A 23,180-nucleotide genomic window follows, 5' to 3' on the forward strand; every position below is an offset into this window, starting at 1 on the left:
GTTTTTGGATATGAAATAAATACTGCACTTGGGTTCTTCAAACTTGCCATTAGTGGGCTTACTTACAACTACTCACTATGTCACTTTTGTGAATGTCTATTCCGTTCTTTACTGTCTTTGAATTATCATTTGTAAGCTTTTCTCATGAAGTGCTGATTAATGCAATTTGCATTTTTAATCAGCATATTATGTAATTCCATTTTATTTTATTGATTGACGCCCTAGTAACAAGTCTAATATATGCCAGGAACATCTAAAGTAGAAAATCAGTCTAGATTTTTCAACCATGCATAAAGTATAGAATTCTTCAGATCTAATCGGGAACTTATGACAAGATATACAAGAAAAGATACATGCTGAAACTGGCAACGGCTGGCAGATGAAGAAAAAAATAAACAAGCACATAAGATTTCTATTTTGTTTTGCCTTTCCTGCTGTCAATTTTACATCAGACCTTAAGGACTATAATCCTTCATTCTTTGGCAGTCTGATATGGGTAGCCAAAGCGAGAGGGAAAGAGTATGATGAAAGATGCAGCATTCTGAAGCCTTATTTGACATGACAGGATTTCACCTCTCCCCCTTTTCTTTCTCATTAACGGGAGCATAAAAGTTGACCCCCCCCACAGTATATAGGATAAGGATCTGCCGCACAGAATACTTGTACTGCGCTGAGCTCCAGAAATGAGTCAGATTGGTCAGCTAATGAGTCCTGACAGAGGCAGCAGCATCCAGAAGCCCCTGAAAAAATGATTTTGTTAATACCCTCTCCATTTTTATGCCTCTTCATCATCCACTTGATCTGGCAGAAGATAATGCGAACCAGTCAACTGTTTGCAAAAACGTATAACTTATGCACACAAACACACACAACCACTGAAGATTAATGTGATGCGTCTTGATCTGAAATGAGAGGATCGATTTATGAATATTTTTTCTTTCTTAATAAACAATTAATTAAGCATTAACGTGCGAGAGGCTGTTGCCTTATTCTGAAGTGCATCTATAGCAGCAAAGCCTGGACCCAAACTACAGTATCTGGTTTATTAAATGTGTTTTAGCATTATAAATGCTGAATGGCTTTGTTGTGATCGTGCTAAGCAGGCAATCCAAGTGAAGAGTGTTACTATTATGGATTTATAAGGTCAAGGGCGAGATTAAGAGGCTTATTTAATCAGAACAAACATTTATAATCTGTAAGACTAATATAATTGTTTCAAAGCTTTGTCAACACTTGGGGAAAGTGGCAAAAATTACAATTTGTTTATATAGTTAATATTGTCATATAAAATGAGATTAAAAACATTACTTTTGTCTTAAATTCAAAAGGATCAGTGGGAGTAACAATGTATTTTATCCAGTATTACTCATATGTGAGTCTTTCTCACACTGAAGAAAAAAGTATTTTATCAAATTTTCATATACATATAAAATATTTCTATTTGTGCTCAAAGGTGTCCTCTTTTTTCATTCTTGTTAATTTTTTTAATCAAATTTCCAACCAATGAACAATTAACCTAACACACCTGCAAGTACTTAATAGGTGCGTAGGACAAAGGCAATAATCACAGCCCAATATAAACTAGTAAACAGAAAACCTGCACACTATCCCAACTCGAAAAAGTGCTAAATATGTATTCGGTAATGTTTCAGTCCCATGAACTATATCAGTGATTTATACTTAAACAAATGCAAGATCAACAATACAGAGAAACCAATCCTCACATCACTCTTATTATGACATAACCAAACACAACCAATACCAAACATGGGCCCAATTTGGAAAACATCCCAAAATGCTTAGACAAGAAAAGAACACTTACATCTAAAAAAAAAAAAAAAAAAAAAAACTGCATTCTGTTAAAATATGTAGATATCTTTGATGTCTATACGGTATGACTCAGCATGTCATTGATTGACGAGATAAGCCTTTTAGCCAGTTGTTTCATGCGGTGACCTCGGTGAAGGAGTTATAATAGTTATAATAAGATATTGCCACTCAGCTTATGTAATACTGCTAGTGCAGACACCATCAAACAACACAATGCTCCTCAAATGAACAAGGTAACAGATTACACATTTCATCCTTTTGAACTACTTTTAAAACCTCAAAACAATAATATAGGGCTGTCAATAGATTAAGAAAATGACTTGATTAGGTAATGAAATTAATCATTAAAAATGAAGATTTTTTGTCTTGGTTGTCAGTGGCTTCTTAAAGACTACAAGCTGATGTAGTAAATTGAGTGATGGATCATAAATGTACAAGTTCTTACCAGTGAGGTACTCTGGATCAGGCACTGGGTCGGACAGCTCCTCATGACACTGGGATTCAGTCGGCACAGACGCCACCACCATGCCATCCGGGAGCTGCTGCTCGATGCCACGGGCAAAGTTTTTTTGCCTAGATAGCAGAAGATAAAGGAGAAAATCCACTCAAAACACAGTTCATTGTTTAAAGGGTCATCTGTCAATTACATAAAGCATACATTTAAGCCCATTACATTTTTATTTATTTATATTTTACACATATTTTACTAAATAATATAAAAATGACCTGGGCAATTTGATAAATAAAAAGAAACCATTTGAATGATAATGCTAAATAAAGAGCAAAAAAGAGAATCTTGTAAAGTATGGATATTGTGAACTAAAATAAACAGTAAACATTAACATATGAGCATGCCATGAACTATGCTCACAGAAAAAAAAAAACAATAAAAAAGTCCAAGATGAAAAAGACATTTTCCTATAGATTTTCCTGCAATGATGTGCCAGCTACTGCATGTCAGACTGCATAAACATAACACATAAGTGACCCTGGACCACAAAACCATTCACATGGGTACATTTTTTGAAATTCAGATGTATACAAGCTTTCCATTGATGTATGGTTTGTTAGGATAGGACAATAGTTGGCCGAGATACAACTATTTTCAAATCTGAAATCTGAGGGTGCAAAAAAATCGAACCATGGAGGAAATCGCCTTTAAAGTTGTCCATTTATGTTCCCGATTGTGCTGCATTCACTCACAAAAACAAATGTTGTATATATTTACGGTAGGAAATTTACAAAATATCTTCATGGAACATGATCTTTACTTAACATCCTAATGATTTTTGGCATAAAAGTAAAATCGATCATTTTGACCCATACAATGTATAGTTGGCTATACCCGTGCGACATGTGACTGGTTTTGTGATCCAGGGTCACATAAATGGAGGATGAAGGAGTAAATAAAGTCATAGGATAGGATACATTTAAATGGTGTTAAAAGTTTTGTTATGTATATAATATGACATAAATATTGTGGTGAAAATTTGAAAGAAGATAGAGTAGCTGTAAGAGAACAAGAAAAAAGCAAACCGAAGAAAGCAGTGCACAAAGGAATGACTGTATATCTAAATGAGATCTGCTGAAGTACTCTAGACTTGAGGAAAGAGTAAGAAAATACAGTTTAAATTTAAACAAGAATATAGAGATAAAAAAGTGAGAAGATGTGAGTAGATATAGTTTGGTTTCAAAGCAATGTGAGAAAATAAGTATGCATTGGAAAGAAGGCCTGATGGGAAGGGATAAACTGATATAACAGCAAAAGATGCAAAAAGGCACAAACTCTGCATTTATCTCTCTCTATGTCTCTTAAGTTAGATCAAGGTTACATTATTCTGGGAATGAGTATGTGTGGAAACAATGCAATGCGATATAAAAAATGTATGTCAAAGAAAAGTACAAACAAAAGGAGGAAAGAAGAATATAGAATAAACAATTTCCTTTTAAAGGCAAAATAAGCACCCAGAAAGCACACAAGGGAAATATGCAGAACGCAACACGATTCTAGAGCGCTGTTTACAAGAGCATCTCGTAAATGAGCGAGCATCCAGGAAATTGTACAAGGCAACATTATGCAATCGAAATCTCTTTTTGAGCATTACTGTCATATCCGATTTAAAAGTGGACTTGGATGAGAGAATTATATTATCTCTGAATACACAGAGCACTGTATAAATAATTGGGCTTTAACAGGGAAAAAAGCCAGAGGCTTACAATATGTGCTTTATGTTAATACAGAAATGAAAAGTGGCTGAAAGTGGAACACTCTGTCATTTATGTTCGACAAACTGTCATATATGCCTACAGTGGATGATTTAAAACTTCCTGCTTTTAATAAAGAAAATAGTCATTTCCTTAGCTTAATAATAACAATATCCTATAATATTTGTAACCCAGAATATGATATATCAGATTCCACAGATGTACTGTATATGCAACTGAAGGTTTTCTAGGCCAAATTAAATCAGGCATAAACCTCAAAAACTATTCCCAAATACATCCTCTTGGGTGCACATTCTGCAGAAATTTCTCTGAACATCAGGGGATTTCCTTCCCACATCTAATAAAAATGTAAAAAAGTTGTTTCTCTTGTCAAACTTGAAGCTCACGCTTCAATAGATACTCACATATTGAAATATTAATAGCTCTGCGTTATTGCTTGTCAAAGTCACATCTGATAAAAGGTTCAGTTCCCCACAGAGTCGGTGCAGCTAAATAGAAATGTGCAATAAACTTAGGGGCCAGTAATTTTATTGAAAATGATACATACGGTTCTTAAGTTTCTGAAATTAATACCGGGTAACATTTATGACTACAATCCCTGTGAATTTAAATGTCTATGAATTTTGGTGCATAATAATAAAAATAATAAAAGCAATATAAAATGTAAATGCTACTTTGTTGCTTACTACCAAATGTAATAGCTTACCACAACTTTCTCTATTTTAGCTTACAGAATGACCTAAAATTATTACAGCAAATTACAAAAATGTTAACAGATACTTGCAAGACGAATGCCTTTTACTTTCCCTATACTGCATACAGAAAAGTCTCCTGAGAAAACGTGATGTAACTTCATTAATCATATGGGTCGACATACAGGAGGGAGATTTCAGTAATAATATCTAGCAGCACGCAATTATAGACAGAATATGCAAGTTTTATGAAATGCTCTGGGCATTGCAGGTGGGATTAGAATGGGAACAAGTGAAGAATATAAATAATTCAAAATGACAATAGAACAATTCTGCATGTAAAAATAGGTGAACTGTTGCTGTCCAGCAACAGCTGATGGCAGATTATCATAATAGAGTACAATAATGACACAATACAACAGAAAGTCTTGAAAAGCCATCTAAATACAAAATGGCCGACTCAGAAAGTTAACACGCTAAAATTGCTGGAAAATGAGAAATACATTTTTGCAGCAAGTACAGTTTTCTTTTGATTTAAGTAACCTAAAACCAAAGGGTCGGACATTAAGTTATTCAATTCCAGGCAATATAACGAGATATCAGCTGTCAATTAATATCGTTAAGAGATGATTTAATGCATTATTAATCATAATATGCGATTTGTGAGCTAGTAGTTTTAGCTTGTTTAAACTTGTACCTTGTAAACCACTAAACAGAACTGCAAAAATAACACCTGCTGTCAAAGAGGTTTTCCCAAACACACCCCAAACCTGCCAATGGTCAGTCAAACAGATAGTCCCACCTCAAACACACGCCATTGGTTGTTTTGAAAGCCCCACAAAGACACAAATTATATCCACTTTCCTGGAGAAAGTGGCATATTAAAAATAACTATAATAATATTTTTTTATAAAATTATAAGTATAGAAAAAATACACATTTTACTTTTTAGTGCAAATATCACAGCATACTGTATACTGGAAATCAACATTCCTTTATTATTTTCTAATTAGGAAAACTTATAAGAGGGTTTGAAAAGATGAGCCATATGAAAACACCCTAGACTTCAAGCTTTTAAAAAAATAATCCGACGACCTGTGTGTGATGTTTTAATTTAGTGCTGGGAGAAAGGTAGCACTTTGAGTTTCTTGCTGTGGATAGAAACACCCAACTGGGAGATTTTAAGAGAGGTAGTCCTAATCATGATTCTGCAAACCCTTAATGAGAACAAAGGGCAGTAAAAAATTCATTAAAACCAGCTCAAATCACGCTGGGAAGGAACAGAAGTGAAACTGGTTAAGGCTGGAACCCAGAGGAGAGGGAAAGTAATTAGGAAAGGGCACTTGTTTTTAAGTGGAAAGTCTCATGATGATAAGACAAAAATCGAAATGAAATCCTGGCAATGCACACAAGATAAGGGAGTGGAAGTAGGCATAGGTACACTGTTTGGAATGCCCTATAAAAGTGTGTATAGTATTTAATTAAGATGTCAACAAAATATTTGCATACTTTACTTAAATTCGTAGCACTCTGATCTACAAAAGCTATGGTGCTGACATTACACAAAAACTGACTTACTGCTGCTCAACAAGCTATAGAGTTTTGGCAGCAGTACCATAGGGACTTTCTGGATAAAGACAGTAGCACAGCCTCGAGCACAACATCCAGTGGGTAACCCGCACTCAGTGTACCGTATTTGAAGAATGCACTGTGTAAATGTCTATGGTGTGTGTGCAAACTTCAACAATGTGCAGTAAAGTTTGGATTGTCAGTATTTGTATCCCTTTTTCTCTATCTCTCTCTCTCTCTCTCTCTCTCTCTCTCTCTCTCTCTCTCTCTCTCTCTCTCTCTCTCTCTCTCTATGTAGATGTTCTGATGTTCTCTGTAGCTGTCATCCAAGAAAAAAACAAATTAGGGAATCTACCTACCTACCTCTCCAACTGACATATGGCCTATAAAACCTTCAACCTTCAAGCTTTTAAAATTATTTTACACTTTCAGCAAGCTAACATCAAAGTTTGTCAAGTTTCTTTTGCACTTTTCCAAAAACACTGATTGTCCATGTTTAGAGCTTAAAATGCTTCACAAATTCACCAAACTTATGTTATTATTAGAGCAAGAGATACACTATACAGACATATTTGTGTGGCTGAAAATTATAATTGGGACATAAATAGCACTAATATAATTTTTTTTGTGGAAATGGCACTGGAACATGTCAATTACTGCTTGGGGAGGTGCCGATTCGACTTGTAACGTGCCAGACGCTACATCTCAAAAGACCACATATAATTAAAATGATGAGCACAGACATGCAGTTGGCTTGCAAATATGCAGTACCGAATAGCTACCGAGTAACTATAAGCTAAATTAAGCTAACAATTAACAAGCACAACAGGCTGGTATTATGAGATGGAACTGAATGGAATGGAGAAATCTAATGTATAATATCTATAATATCTAAAGTCATAATATATGTATGTTTAAAATGTATGAAAATATAAATATGCCTTAGCATCAATAATAATAAAAAAAATGAAACATGGGTGAGAAAGATTCAAAGTACAAGTAAGAATACTGCTTAAGTTATTAAAAAATTGGTGTTGAGAAGGTGATAATGTCATAGGTCTCTAAAAAAAACCTACAAGATTTTGAAAGTCACTTGGCTCCAAACATCACTGGTCCCCATTTAATTTGATTGTATGGACAAAGTTAAGAACAACATAAATTTCTAAATATCTTTCGTGTTCCACATATGAAAGAAAGGCTTTTCATGAGGGTAAAAAAAGGATTTTCACATTTGGGGGAAGCATCCCTTTAAATAGAGACCAAACTTTTGCCAAAACACTAGAATCTGAAAAATCTGAATTTTTAATATGATTTTAAACACTTCAAACACTTTCATGTCCAGATTATCTTGGCTATGAAAAGCAACCTAAATAAATCTGTCCTATAGGTTCCCTTGTGTCATGTCTGTCCTCTGTATTTCTTAAAAGTTACTTTACAGACAAAGTAAAGATCCAACAGCACACCCTCGCTGCAATACAGGGCTTTCAAAATGGCATGTTCATCTGTCAGAGAACGCCACTGGCCTGAAAAGCATCAAACAGGAGCTAATAGATTCTCCATTGTCTTTTGGGCAGGTTGTCACAGGAAATGTGTTGCACCTCTCGTTCAGGATTAAACAGCATGAAAATGTAACCATGCCTTTCAGATATGAGTCAGATCATAAAAGCAGCTGCTGTGTGACAACCCAGACTTGTGGGTAGTAACTTTTGGTGAAGCACCAAAGGAAACACACGGCATGTGTAAGTTTAAAACAGAATAATAAACAACTTCAACCTCTCTGGATGGGTTTTATCTGGCAGTTGCTCACTCTTTTCCCCGTTGCATCATTTTGGAGAGAGATGAATCAGAGTTACCTCTGTAAGTATATGTTTAATTCCTCCTGAATTTATGTGCATATTGCATGCATGTGAGTTATATGAATCATTTGCCATTTTTCATCTAACTTCGTATTTTAGAGAAGATTCAGAGGTGAATTCACTAAACTGTTGTGCCACTTTTACATGCAGTATTCCAGTGCATCGTTGCCTTATTTAATAAGCACTCAAAATCCATTAAACATGGTACTGTGATATATATATATATATATATATATATATATATATATATATATATATATATATATATATATACAGTGGGGGGGAACAAGTATTTGATACACTGCCGATTTTGCAGGTTTTCCCACTTACAAAGCATGTAGAAGTCTGTAATTTTTATCATAGGTAGGTACTAGGGGTGGGAATCTTTGGTCACCTCACGATCCGATCCGATTCCGATTCTGGGAGTCACGATCCGATTCCAGAACGATTCTTTATCTACCTTCCAAATTATTAATTCATTAGTTTACATAAGTAATTAAGTACTTTTTAAAAAATAATTACAAATTAATTTGTTTTTATTAAAACAGTTGTATGTTAAGAATGTTAAACTAATATAACTAATATAACAAATAATAAAGAGGAGCATAGAAAAATATAAAAAAACAACAAACAAAAAGTGCTTTCAGTAGCCTATAGATGATCTGAACGTTTTCCATTCAAGAACTGTGAGTGATTTTTCTTCATCTTTACTGTTGTTTTTTACTATGACATCATAGACTGCGGGAGATCTATTAAGCTGCATTCACGCACGCATCTCTTTTGAAGTAAAAGAAGTAATGCGGTGTGTCCTGTCCGTTTAATCCCTTAAGACATAACTGGCTGTGTTTACGTTAATTTTGCACAAGTACATTAAACCACTACACGGAGTCGCACAGCCGCATGCGCGAGCAGTCTCACAAACAAAGCGCGCGTCAGCATTTGAAATTGAAAGCAGCCTTCTGTTAGTGAGCAGGGCCGGATTAACCATTAGGGCAACTGGTCACTTGCCCAGGGGCACATGACATCTAAGGGGCCCTGCGTACCGTCAAATATTATGTTAGATCACGTTATAAACGCAGTCCTCACTTTCCTAATTATATGCATATTTTTGCAACCCATTCGATCAAAATATAATGTTAAATCGCGTCAAAAACAGCGTCTGTATTCCTGCGCAGTGAGCGAGAGCGAGCTATCATGTCGACTCGCGTCGCGTGACTTGACGCTCTGAAATTTGAAGTGATGGAGAAGCAGTTGCCTACGGTTGCCTAACATAAAGGTCTCGACTGTTTAGCGTTATATTTTGCCAACGAAGTCAAATTGAAACTGTGATATTGCTTCGTGCCGTTATAAAACAGCAAAAGACTTTAAGTAGCCTATAGGCATTCTGTTTGTGCTGCGTGATTTAAATAGAAGTGCGCACTTTGCTCACGCGATCAGCATGGTGATCTGGTGTTTTCTCCAAAATGAAAGCTCAAGGGTTTATTTCTGGCAATTAAAGAAATTAGGACAAAAGTATTGTACTTTTCCTATACTGTGTAATGTAATGCAAAATACTTTTAGGCTACATTTATAGGAGGTATATGATTTTACGTCATAGGAATAATTATATAAATCATTATTATAATAATTGTTTGGCATCCTAAAACACCAGTGATAATGTAATGCAGACTGAGACTCTATATCATAACTAAAAAGATGTTTGAGCCCTCTTTAATGTCCAGGTACAAGTCAATGCTTTTTCTTTGTTCAATGTGCACAGTTCATGGGTTAAAGCCGGTTGAAGCTCTTAATTGTGAGCTCTCAAAGTGCACCAGATTGATGCATTTAACCTTAAAATGTACAAAATTTTCTTGCGGGGGAGCATGCCCCCGAACCCCCCTAGAGGGATAGAGTTCCACCCAACATAGTTTTATAAAATCCTATGGGAAACACAGATCATTTATGAAGTAATATGTACAACAAAGTTCTTTTTAAGTCAGTAATACAGTTAATGCCAAATTAAAATGTCCTTGGACAAACTACACTTGGCCTGCCTAAGGGGGGGCCTACAAGACATTGTGCCCAGGGCCCTCTGAATTCTTAATCCGGCCCTGTTAGTGAGGTTCATATTTTAAATATATAAGTCCACTGCATTCCAAACCACATAAATGATGACTTCGTAGAGCATTTGTAAGGAAAATACCGACGGGCGAGACAGCACACTTCAAGTGTAACATCAAAGAAAGCGCGCGTCTCTCACAGCGTATCCTGTGCAATGAAGCCTGTGATTGTCCTTGTAATTCGCTTCAACCTATCCGAACTTTATGAAAGATTATTTTACGGAAGGTTCGAGTGGTGTATGTGTGTGAGGAATTGGAAGCAACCAGAATACGGGTGTTTCTAAAGTCAACTCAACGTCATCGCACATCTGGTTAAAAACTAAGCTCAGAATCGATTCTGGAATTCTCATTTTCAGAATCGTTGGAGAGAGAATCGCGATGCATCGATGGATCGATTTTTTCTCCCACCCCTAATAGGTACTCTTCAACTGTAAAGTGACGGAATCTAAAACAAAAATCAGGAAAATCACATTGTATAATTTTTAAGTAATTCATTTGCATTGCACTGTATATATATATATATATATATATATATATCTGTCACAGTCATCGTCTGCACCATCCGGTCTTCGTCTTCACTACACTTCCCAGAATCCCTCGTGTCTTCACACCTGAACTCACTCCCTCATTACACACCTGTTCATCGTCATCATCATCCGTGTCACCTGTCTTCACCTTGTTAGTGTTCTTTGGTATCTGTATTTAGTTTCCCTCTGTTCAGTCCGTCCTTGTCGGTTCTACTTTGTTCATAGTTGTGTTTAGAACGTGTGTGTGCGCCTGTCATTCTGCCTGCCTGTCTGTACCTGTGAGTAATATATAGTAAATCATTTGAATTGGAGCCTTTTTGACTTTGAGTCTTCTTCAAACCACACCACACTGTGACAATATCACAGTTCCATGTTTAAAGGATTTTGAGTGCTTATTGAATAAGGCAAAGATGCAATGAATTACTGCATGTACAAGTGGCACAACAGTTTAGTGAATTCACCTCTGAATCTTCTCTAAAAGTAGCCTGGTTAAAACCAGACCATTCTCAGTTGTAACTGAGTTATGGTCTGGCAAAGCGTCATAGACAAATCATTTCCAGAGGGGCGTCACCAACGGACGTCGCGGATAGACCTAAAACCAATCAGAGCGATGAAGGAGATGACGTAGAGCGGCGGAGAAACATCTCCGAGTGTCGTTCTTTGCTCGGTTTTTAACAAAAAGGAAACAAAATCGCTTAAAACAGACGCGATAGCTGATTCGAACGAGTGATGTTCGACGGCGGCATCCATCTTTGTAATGTAGGCTACAAAATCTGCTTCAAAATCCCAGCGCTGTCGTCATCTTGTAAAGCCCGCCCCAACGTTTCTGGTTGGTGCCGCGATTTCGACGGATTGGAAATGGGCTTGAATGAGCTCTTTGCGAGACTAACTTTCAGAGCAAATCTAAATTTGCCGGTAGTTGTCTGGGTTTTCCCAGGCTACTCTAAAAGACGAAGTTAGATGAAAAATGGCAAATGATTCATATAACTCGCATGCATGCAATATGCACATAAATTCAGGAGGAATTAAACATATACTTACAGAGGTAACTCTGATTCATCCAAAAGTTTAGGGTCGGTAATATTTTTTATGCTCAACAAGGCTGAATTTGTTTGTTCAAAAATACACAAAAAAAACACAGTAATATTGCGAAATATTATTATTCTTGTGATGGCAAAGCTGAATTCTGTATTTTAAAGAGTCAATTCAGGTGTCTGGATCCCATTAAATCACACCAGATTGTGGCAGTCTGCCTAATCCTTTATATCTGTCCAGCGCATATATTGTGGGTGTATTGCACCTTTAACAGTTTTGCATAATTTATTTTGTGAATGAAGCACTAAAACAGCACAAACAGTGCATACAAATAAATGGCACTATTATCAAACACAATTTATTCTTAGTGTATTCTCCCCTCAGAGTGAAATACAATTTTAGAAAACATACATTCAACCACGAAAATCTCATTAATCAAATTGCTACCATAAACAGCTATCAGAAATCTTTACTATTTTTCTTTTTTAACCTCATTTTAGATCAGATAATCTTACCTCGATTAAGCGAAAGGCATATGCATTTGTCTCAGAACGCAATCAATCATAAAAGTGCTTTGTTTATCCACACTGTTCACTTTAAAGATTTCCATTCCTCACCCTAGAAGATCAAACAACTTTTCATTTCCAGCTGCTGCTTCTCCTGAGCACCAGATTTTTGACTATTTCCTCAGGTCTGAAATTAATTGTCACAGCCCTGTGATACTCTATGGAGGATTAATGAACTTGCCGTAGCCTCCTTTTGTTCAACTGAATATCCAGTAGCTTCAGCTGGCCCAATTAATCCCTATTAAACCAAACTTGCTTTTGGTCACTTTTAATTTACTCCTCGCCATTCCACATAATTAGAGCTCGCATTAGGCCCAATTCCTCTCAAAAGGTGAAGAGAACAGCACAGAGAGTACATCCTAGAACATGAGGCCCGGCTGTGCTTTTCAAAGGCTGTCTAAACCCAACATCTCTCCGGGTGCCTCCAAATGAGATCAGAGCTTTTGAGATTTAGCTTCTTGATAATATTAACTCTCCTCCCACTATTTCTTCATCACTCAGGCCTCCCTCCTTCTCTACTGTGCCAATCAAACTATCTGGAGTAAATGGATAAACTGCTGCAGGAAACTGCCTCTGTAAGTGTCTGTGTTTAATTTAAAGGCAGCTGACGGCTTTGCATGGTGACCTTTAGGTCGAGCTGACCACAGAGCAGATCACATGGTTCTTTCAATTAGAGGAACCTTTAAAGAGTCTTTGTGTGTAGCTAGACAGGGATTCTGCTGTGCTGTGTTTCACAGGATGTGTGCTTTTGTTAAATTAGCCTTGATGATTGGATAGTGTAACAGCAATGTATTTAAGATCTACCGTATATTTCAGAAAAACATAGAAAGAAAATTAGCAGTTCCAACAATAACAAAAAACAGCAACAACAACGACGACATTTATTAGGTAAAAAAGAAGCCTTGGACAAAACAAGATTCGGCTAGTGAAGGTCATCTCCTTGTGCTGAAACATATTTAAACAAATTGTAATTATAATCAGTGTTGGGGGTAATGCATTACAAGTCAAGTAATATGAGTTACGTAGTCAGATTACTTTTCAAGTAGCGAGTAAAGTAACGCATTACTTTTAAATTTACAACAAAATATTTTTTTTTTCAAATACGTAATGTTACTTTCTATTCCCATTTATTGGCTGATAGCTCTCCTGTGCCCATGTTGAGAGGCGTTGTGTGCGCTGTGTGAACATGATGGTTATTGTACTCATTTCACTTGCACAAAAACATACAGTATTCAGATTAATTAAAAAAATGAGATGCAAACTAATAAGCAAACCTGCAATAACTAAAATGTTAATTATTAAATGATTTATGTATTTAATATCACTTTATTTTCCAATGTCTTTGCTGCTGACCTTCAATGGTCCAATTCAACCATACTAATAAGCACAAATGACTTTAGTTAAACATCACATTTGTGTTTAATTTTGTTGTTTTAATTGCTGAAGTAAGTGTTGAACTTTATTCTCCTGCGTTACTAAAAAGTAACAAAAAAATTATGTAATGCATCATCCAAGTGGATGCTGCACACTGGTGGTGGTTGAGGAGAGATTCCCTGATATGATTGTAAAGCGCTCTGTGTACAGTAGGCTAGTAGCCTACATATGAAAGCGCTATATACATTAATTCATACTTACCATAAAAAGTAAGTAAAGCAATATTGTGAAGCATTACTTTTAAAACTAAGTTACTGCAATTCTGATTGCTATAATATAATATAATATAATATAATATAATATAATATAATATATGAGCAGCAACATCACACTCGTAGCCGCGATTTGGCTGTATATCACCACGGCTGTGATTCGGCAGTAGATAATCAGAACGTGCTGATATACAGCCACATCGCACGGCTACGAGTGTGATATTGCATTTATACAACAGTGCAACGGCACAAGTGAGTAAATAAATACGAAATAACAAGGTCTTTAAAATTACTCTTTCGTGCAGAACTACTTCCTTCCGCCATAGATTCAAATCTCTAGTTGACAGTTGAGCCTGAGCCAGTTACTAATTCTAAACCATCACTTTAGAACTAGTAATGAAGGAACGTTGAGTCGCTTCGTTGAAGCTTGTTGTATCCACCTTATTCTGCTCTAAACAATGTGCGCCGCCATGACGACGACTCCGGTTGCCTACTTCCGGTTCGTAAGTTACTGTATTAGCAGTGAGAAAATGAGTTCAGGCTCTACGTGCTGTTGTTGGTTGTTTTAACAATTCAAAAAAGATTTTAAAAAATACTTTTTAGAAACTGGGTGCTTTGAGCATAAGATAAAAAGGAGAGAATGCCCATGTCCGGTTCGTATCAGCTGCATTCAATGCCAGAGAGTAGACGTTTTTGGTTAGCTACGTTAAAACTGAAGCATCCAACGACAAAGGTGTATGTCTTTCCGCACCATTTTGTTGATCATAATCGAAGATCACTGGGTATTATTTAATTATTATTCGAAAATCGCACCCCTCCATCACATCACACACACATGCGTATAGGCTATAAGCTACACACCAGAGCACATGAGCAAAGCGGAGCAGTGATGCTTAAATATAAGTAAAAAAAAAAAAAATTAAACATACGTTTTATATTTAAGTTTCACAATAATGTTTATTTTATTTTATTTAATCTATGTTGATCATATGAAAAGGGAACCGCATGGGATGAGTCAGATATGATCATAAGATGCCCAATATATCGGGAAACACTCTTTAAAGTGAATTTCGTTTAGTATAAATTGTATCTTCATTTTAATCAATGTTTTATCAACAAATTGCCTGGAATACTAATAAATAAGAAGCTAATACAGGACACGGGTTCGGAGCCGCGGGCGCGTGAACTGGAGCGCGTCTTATTAATCAACGAAACTCAGCGTAGGCTATAAGTTACTTGCCTCACATACATGAGAAGTATATCTACAGAAAGCTTGAAATGTGTACTTTTAAACAAAATAATTAAAAACGAGCAAAAATGGGCTGCTCTCTGCTTATGTATAGGTTAATTCGTATGAAGTGTGCATTTTTCTCTTTAGGCGCGTTCTCTTCTGCGAAATGGCGAGTCAGCATCATCAAATTTATCTTTGCAGTCGACACTTACAGAAAACACTAGTTTATTAATAAACAATTCAAATGTTTCATGCATAATCATTACTTTTGGCGTTTTTTTTGTGGCAAGCTTTATGCGTGCGTTGATATGCAGAATAGTCAATATATTACGAAAACGCCCATTATGGTTTAGCATTCTCTCCCATACAGTATACATAACTTCCAACCCAACTTCAGTCGTGCACGGGCAGGGGGAGCTCTACTTATTTCACATATTTTCTAACCAGCACATCACTGCGGCGTTCTGAGCGAGTGGCGCTTAATCTTCATAAAGCTTCGAACCGGAAAAGGACAACCGGCTTCCGGTTCTAACCCGCTATGAATCATGGGTAAATTCACTAACCAGGAAAAAGGTGGATAGGTATAGTACAGTATTATGAGAGAGAAAGATAAGCGAAACGAGTGTATTTACTTGCATCTGATATAGCATTCATTCTTTAGGTCGATGTCCATAATATTATATTCCAACAATCAGTTTGAATGTCCGCTGAAGAAAGCAATATGTTCGTCTTTTTCCTTCCCATGACAGCGTTAAAACAACTTCCTTGTTCTGACTCACTCATAAAGACAGTCTTTGCCGCCATCTAATGGCGTTAATAATGTAACTTTCACTGAAGTCCATTTCACGATACTTTCTCAATACCAAATACGGCATATTATTTATATAAAATAATATTTATTGAACAACAATATTTAAATTAACAGCAATAGCCATTATAAAAGACACAACAATTCAGTCAAACGATTGCAGCACTCTAGTACAGGATTTAAGAGAAATATAGCCTAAATATAAAGTTATGGAACTTAATTTTCCCCTTAAACACAATCGATTTGCTCTGGAACAAGTAATAGATTACAAAGACCAAAGATTTCCCATTTGATATACTCTAAATTAATTATATCTCATGTTTAACCACCATCTACATAAGTGCCAGCGGCAAATTCCCAAAGGACTGGCCAAGATGAAGCTGTTCTCTGCGAGTACATGAGCACTGAACCTGGAGCTCGCGTCTGCGAAAGCGTCTTCTTAACAGATTGTAAAATAGGCACTATGATTATATATTAGTCACATATTTGAGGTCTAAATAACTACATTCTCACCTAAAAAACAAACTATTTTTAAAAAATATGATGGATTTGCTCGACCGCCATGACAGTCGCCGCAAACAGAGTGATACAAACGGTGAAACGGTTAGAGTGCTGTTACTGGGTGAATATCGCACGGCTGGAAAATGCTCTAAGCCAATCAGATTGAAAGAAAAGACAGAAAGAACTGATGCATAATATGATATGATATATGATATGATATAATGTTGAGTATTCGAGACTTTTATCATATTGGTTTGCCCATCATTCTATAAAAGCCATATGGCACTTTATGTCAGAGATGTGCTGGGGCGGGTAATGCTACGACTTGTAATTTCCTGATCACATCCTTCTCTCTTTTCCCTATCATATCTTGTCACCTCTCTCACTCCACGGTCCTGTCAATATAATTGGCTAAAGCTCAAAAAAAAAAAAATAAGCCACTGAATGTCACGTGTTATCAGTTAACTTACCAAACCTAAACAACACCCCATTGAGCCTGTTAAGATCACTGTAACATACTGTACAGAATCTAGTGGTATATAATTAATATTTACGAAATGAAAATAAGAACCACTGATTTAATAAATCAAAGAGAAATATAAAGAGAAAATTCAACACAACATTTCACACTATCAGCACAATCTTGCTATTAAAAATGGGTGAATATAAGTCATCTGTCACCCTTGGCGCTGGTAAAATCAAGCACATAATAAAAGTTCACCTGAAGGTGGCCTTAAGGATCTGTCCTGATGTAATCTCTTTGGTGTGGTTATTGTAGCCATAGAAGAGGTCCCCAAAGACAGTCTGGTTGGCTGGGATGTCAGCGGTGTCCCCACAGTCCACTCCCTCAGTGCAGGCTTCTGACAGCGGCTGACATGAGCGGCCGTCTGATCCTCTCTTATAATCTTCAATACATCTACAAACATATGGCAATGAGAAGACATGAGAGATAAAGGGACAGAAGAAAGAAGCGTTGACCTGCCAAAGTAAGATAATACTTGCCACTATTGGTCAAAAATGTATGAGCCACCAATTCATTCTTTATTATTACACTTTTCCTCATTTTAGAATATTAGTAAAGTCATCAAAAACTAATATAATCAGAATATGGGACCAACAACCAAACAAGTCAAATCAAAATTTTCTTTGATTTCAGCATTTTCTAATACCCAGTATTCATTGGCAATAAAGCAGGTTAAATTAATTTATTGTTGACTTGACTATGCACAATATAGGTTATGAATAATTTGCTGCAACCTGTATTTAGTTTGAAATAAGAAATAAAAAAATAAAAACAAAATATTTTAGTTTTTAAATGGACAAATTATTAGACATTTAAAACAAATGTAAATTTAAAGAAATGCAATCGTTTATTTTATTAATGTTTTAAAATGTAGTAAAATGTCTGTATGTGTGCTTGTGTGTGGAAAAAGAGCTTATAAATCATCCTAAATTATGTTTTAACTTTATTTTTATTTATTTATTTTTTAGAAATGTAAAAATGCAGATGTGGTTTGTTGTGTTTACAGGTTGGTTTAGGGTTAGGGGATAGAATATACAGTTTGTACAGTTTAACAATCATTATGTCTTTGGAAAGTAATGAAACATGGAACCGTGTGTGTGTGTGTGTGTGTGTGTGTGTGTGTGTGTGTGTGTGTGTCACAACTAAGGTCAAATCAAAAAACTTAGAAATTTAAATGGAAATATTACAATCTGTATTATGTAAAGCATCAAGTGTATATTATGTATGAATATGGATTCATGGATTAATAAAGTGTTATCAGTTTCTAGTTGTGTGTTTGTTTGTTACAGTAGTACAACATTCAAATCTACCCAGAGGTACAGGTAATGATCTCACAGCGTAGCATCCGTCATGAATATAAGGTTGACAATTCTTTTTATTTACAGCAAAACAGTATCATCCTAATAGCGTGACAGGAGTTGTTTATATTTATGGAACTTTGAAACTTAGCTGTCATGTCTGCACTGTACTACACAAGCAACAGAGAGAAAGAGGTGTCAGGGCTTAAACGCTCAGTCTCACTTCTCTTGGTAACGTACTACAGTTTTACAGGAAACTGTCATCAGTGTAGGTGAGACATCCTCTCAGTTGCACATCCGAAACACAGACAACGATTTAAGTGGCTTCAGATTGCCTGTCGCATTATCAGGATCTCCAGAGAAAAAGAGAATTATGCGCATTTGTCACCTTTAGTCGATGAGCCGTGACTATAACAGTCAGCAAGTGATCTCAGAGACTCTGAATAGGTCAAAAAAAGAGGTTGTTTTAGCAGGGAAGAAGGTGTAAGAAGGATGCTATTTATTCTGACTGGGTCATATTCTCTGCGGCTGGCACATGACAGTTGAAGGAATGGTTAGTGATGTGTTATGCATGTGATGTCATGTCAGAATAAAAGCACTTTCACCAAGACATGACAGGACAGAAAAACATTTGAGTTGAGTTCCCTTAAAAAGGCAGTAGCGTTTAAAAGCTTCGGGTAAGTAATTTTTTTTGTTTGTTTGTTTGTTTTTTAAAATGCATTAAAAGGATCAATAGTAACAGTAAAGACTTTTACATTGTTAAATAAAATCTTTCAATTTCAAATAAATGCTTTTCTTTAGAACTATTTATTCTAGTAAAAAAACATGTATGATGGTTTCCACAAAAATATTGATCAGCACAACTTTTCAACATTGGTAATAATAAGAAATGTTTCTTGAGCACCAAATCAGCACATTAGAATGACTTCTGAAGGATCATGTGACACTGAAGACTGGAGTAATGATGCTGATGAAAATTCAGCTTTGCATCACATAAATAAATTACATTTTAATATATATATATATATATTAACATAGAAGGGAATGAGACGCTGTGTCTGTTTTGATGAGGCTATGGGAACGCTCCTGCTAGAAAGATGATGACTGTATTTTTTATTACATAAATGCAGTCTTTGTGAGCCTAAGATATTTCTTTGAAAAACATTTTAAAATTCTTACCAACCCCTAACTTGAAACACTGGGCCAAATGTACTAACGCTTTTGCGCCCACTTCAGGTGTATTTGTTTAGCAAAGTGCACATAAAACCATGGCGAGGTATGTACGAACGGGACGCACCGAGATGAAAGCGCAGACTGCCTGTCGCGGGAACTGAAAATGGCAAAATGTGCTTTTCGTGTCATGCATATGCATTCATGGGATGGTCAAGGGGAAAGTGGGAGTGTCACATAAAGAGATGGGAGGAGAAGCGTAAACTGTGCCCTAATTATGTATTCCGCGTTACGTAGAGAAAAAGCCGGTGAAAGCGTGCCTCTATTTTGCGCTGAAAATTCTCCGCCTCTTGAAAGCAGGTGTAACTTAGGAAACGGGTTTCCTGGCATATGCCTCCTGGTGAAATGGCAGCAGTAATCCGAGCAAGACGAAGACATAGGCTAAGGAGACGAGCTGAAAAGATTTTTGCAACAAGAATCACACTTTTTCAGTTGAGTAAAAACGAAATCATTATCGTTTATCATTTATCGTTAAATGTTTTAAAGACAAAGGATATGTGCATTGATTTTAGACGTGTTCCGCCTTCCCCTGAAATCATAGTGATTGATGGTCAGACAGTCGAATCAGTAGAGTCTTATAAATACTTAGGCACTTTTCTCGATAACAAGTTGACATTTAAGAAAAATACTGACTCAATTTATAAGAAAAGCCAGCAGCGTCTTTTTTGCCTTAGGAAATTATCTAAATTTCAGGTTGACTCTACTTTGATGACTTTGTTTTATCGTTCTTTTATTGAGTCTATTATTACGTTTTCCTCTGTTTGTTGGTTCCAATCCCTGAGGGTAAAGGAGAGGAACTTACTGAACAAGGTCGTTAGTTGCAGTAGTAAAATTATTGGGTGTCCACAAGAAACTTTAGATGTTCTTTATAAAAAACAACTGTTTAAGAAAGCGAACTCCATCTTGACTGACTGTTCTCATCCTTTATATCAACAGTTTCAGTTTCTACCATCAGGTTCATTGCTCAGACTACCATTTGCTAAAACAAATAGATTTAAACACTCCTTTGTTCCATCTGCCGTTTCTCTTCTAAATTCAAGGAGGGAAAGGTAGCCTCACATTACACAATTTGATTGAATATGTATTATGTTATTTTTATCATGTGTATCTGTGTTTGTAAGTTTTTGTAAGTTTGTGTTGCTCCTATGCTGTGAAATTAATTGCCCCACTGGGGGGACAAATAAAGGTACTGAACTGAACTGAACTGAACTAAGCGTTACAGATTAAGCAGCTACGCAATATTACAGTTTCTGGAAGAAATCAAAGATGACATCGAATCTCCGACTCAGCGTTCACATTCCATTCTAGCAGTTGTTAAACTACTCGCTACATTACAATTATTGGCATCAGGATCATTTCAAACAGTCATAGCATCGGGAGTGAGAGGAGGAGGCCCATTCAATTGCGTGTTTAAATACGCGCAATCTACGGTATAGTGGGTGGGGACAGGCGCTGATTACCCGATGAACTGCAGGTTTGGTACATAACACGCACACTGCGGTTTCACATCAAGCGCTTTCTGCGTCTTGGCCATGGCGCTATTAACGCTGTATTCGCAAATGTACGAACATCTGGCCCTCAGAGTTTATTTTGAGTCCTGCAGTCACACCTGATATAAACTGCAACATCTTTTCCATTTTTTTCAATATGTGACAAAATAAGTTTTTTAGCAAGTTACATAAAAAGAATATAGTGGCTATAAATTCAGCTTGTGAACATTACTAACCACATTTTTTATTTTTTTTTTGCAGGTGAATGTGTGATGGAATTAGCATGTTTCAGCCAGTTCAGCTTTGCTAGTTTTTAATTTGAAGCCATCTTCACGCTCAATTTAAATATACATAGGGACAGAAATGTGGGAACAGGTAAAAAGTGTGGCAATTCACACTCAGACACAAACAGCCGCCATGGATTAAGAAAGAATGTGTAAAATTACTTACTGTAAGGTGGTGTGAACTGCATGAATAATCAACTAAACTAACCATACTAAAAGGACATTATTCAAAAGAAAAAGTCTTTAAAAATAGCAGGTGTAAATAAATACCAGAACACTTCCTGCTGTTTTAAAAAAGCATGACTGTGACCATGAACAAAATATTTGTTGAGAAAGCCCTGTTAGCATGTCCAGTGTGAGTAAATTGTGTAATCTCACCCGCAGAACATCTGGATGTTGTAGAGAGTAGGGTCCTCCTCCAGAGGTGCCAGCTGCTGAAGGCACAGCTGCTCGCAGCCCCCATTAAAGCCGTCAGAACAGTCAATGCCAATGTGGTGGTCATAGCAACCGGTGCCATCTTTCATCGGACTCAAACCAGGAGGACACTGAGAGAAAAATTAATAAAAAAATGTCAAACATTCTCTGATCTGTCATAATATCCCTTTTATCTTTGGTATGTGGCAATTTTAGCATACATGGCTTCACCTTAGCCATAAACAATAATACATAAGCTGATAGCAAGGCTTATCTGATTATTGGCTGTGTTACAATGTGTTGTACTATTATGTATTTGTGTTTACAAGTATAGGCCAGTTCACAATAAAAGCACTATAAACGTCCCTGAATGTCTAGTTGAGTGTTTCAGTTAATATACAGTAGAACTCCAAGTTTGCCATTACCAAAAGAAGTGAGAGCCAATATGGGGTCGCTCAGTATGCAGCATATATGCATTTTATGAATATATGTATTAAACGTATGAGGTATATAGTGGCATAAACCTTTCTGTGGGAAAAAAGAGACTGCATTTATATATCGCTTTCACAGACCCAATGGCCACCAAAGCGCTTTACAGTTTGCCTCACATTCACCCATTCACTCACTCATTCACACACCGACGGCGGTGTCAGCCATACAAGGCGCCATCCAGCTCGTCGGGAGCAGCTGGGGTTAGGTGTCTTGCTCATGGACACCTCGACACTTGGTCAGGTGGAACCGGGGATTGAACCACCAACCTTCCAGTTTGTAGACAACCTACATGAACCACTGCCGCCCCCAATTGTTATTCCGCCCCCAATTTTTATGTCAATTGTTAAAAGCTTTATAACCTCCTTCTTGTGGCGGGTGCCCATACAGTAGATTCAAGATGCTTACATGAAATAACCTGCAAGTGCTGAGAAATATTTTCTTGCAAAAGAACCACTACCTAGAAAGCCATATTTTGAAACGAGAAAGAAATACAACTGAAATACTTCATTATTTTGGTTACAGTGAAATCTCTACAAAACATCAAGCTTCTCTACAATTAGTCACTCACTATTCAAAAATCATTAAAATGAGTTTGAAAGGGCATAATTTTCTATCACAGTGGGTGTTGATTCACGATTAAGCAGCTGTTATAATAAAAATGCATTAAGAGAGCAAAATTGTACAGCTTTAACACAATGAAACTAAAGACTCTTTGTCCTATCTTATAATTAAATTGCTGATAATTTTTGGTTATTGATACAAGGCCCTTAAAGGAAAAAAGACAGAAATAACAAATCGGGCCATCTCACCGTTGTATAAACTTCACCACCTCGCTTCCTCAGTTTCTTCAGTGGCAGGTTGAG

The 23,180-nt window shown here is 36.4% G+C and overlaps 1 protein-coding gene across 4 annotated transcripts in view; it reads right to left on the reverse strand.

The window, feature by feature from the left end:
- The window catches only part of astn1 (astrotactin 1), a 267,683-nt gene that overhangs the window by 138,186 nt on the left and 106,317 nt on the right, over window positions 1–23,180 (reverse strand). For all 4 annotated transcript variants that reach the window (XM_056239481.1, XM_056239480.1, XM_056239482.1 and 1 more), the window contains 3 exons: window positions 21,790–21,956; window positions 17,308–17,502; window positions 2,276–2,403 (listed from right to left, as the gene is read on the reverse strand). In XM_056239481.1, coding sequence (XP_056095456.1) covers window positions 2,276–2,403; window positions 17,308–17,502; window positions 21,790–21,956 — 490 coding nt within the window. The remainder of the gene's footprint in view (window positions 1–2,275; window positions 2,404–17,307; window positions 17,503–21,789; window positions 21,957–23,180) is intronic.

The sequence above is a fragment of the Rhinichthys klamathensis genome, unplaced genomic scaffold (assembly GCF_029890125.1).
Source record: "Rhinichthys klamathensis goyatoka isolate OS25496 unplaced genomic scaffold, OSU_Roscu_1.1 h1tg000566l_1, whole genome shotgun sequence".
Taxonomy (NCBI): Eukaryota; Metazoa; Chordata; class Actinopteri; order Cypriniformes; family Leuciscidae; genus Rhinichthys; species Rhinichthys klamathensis.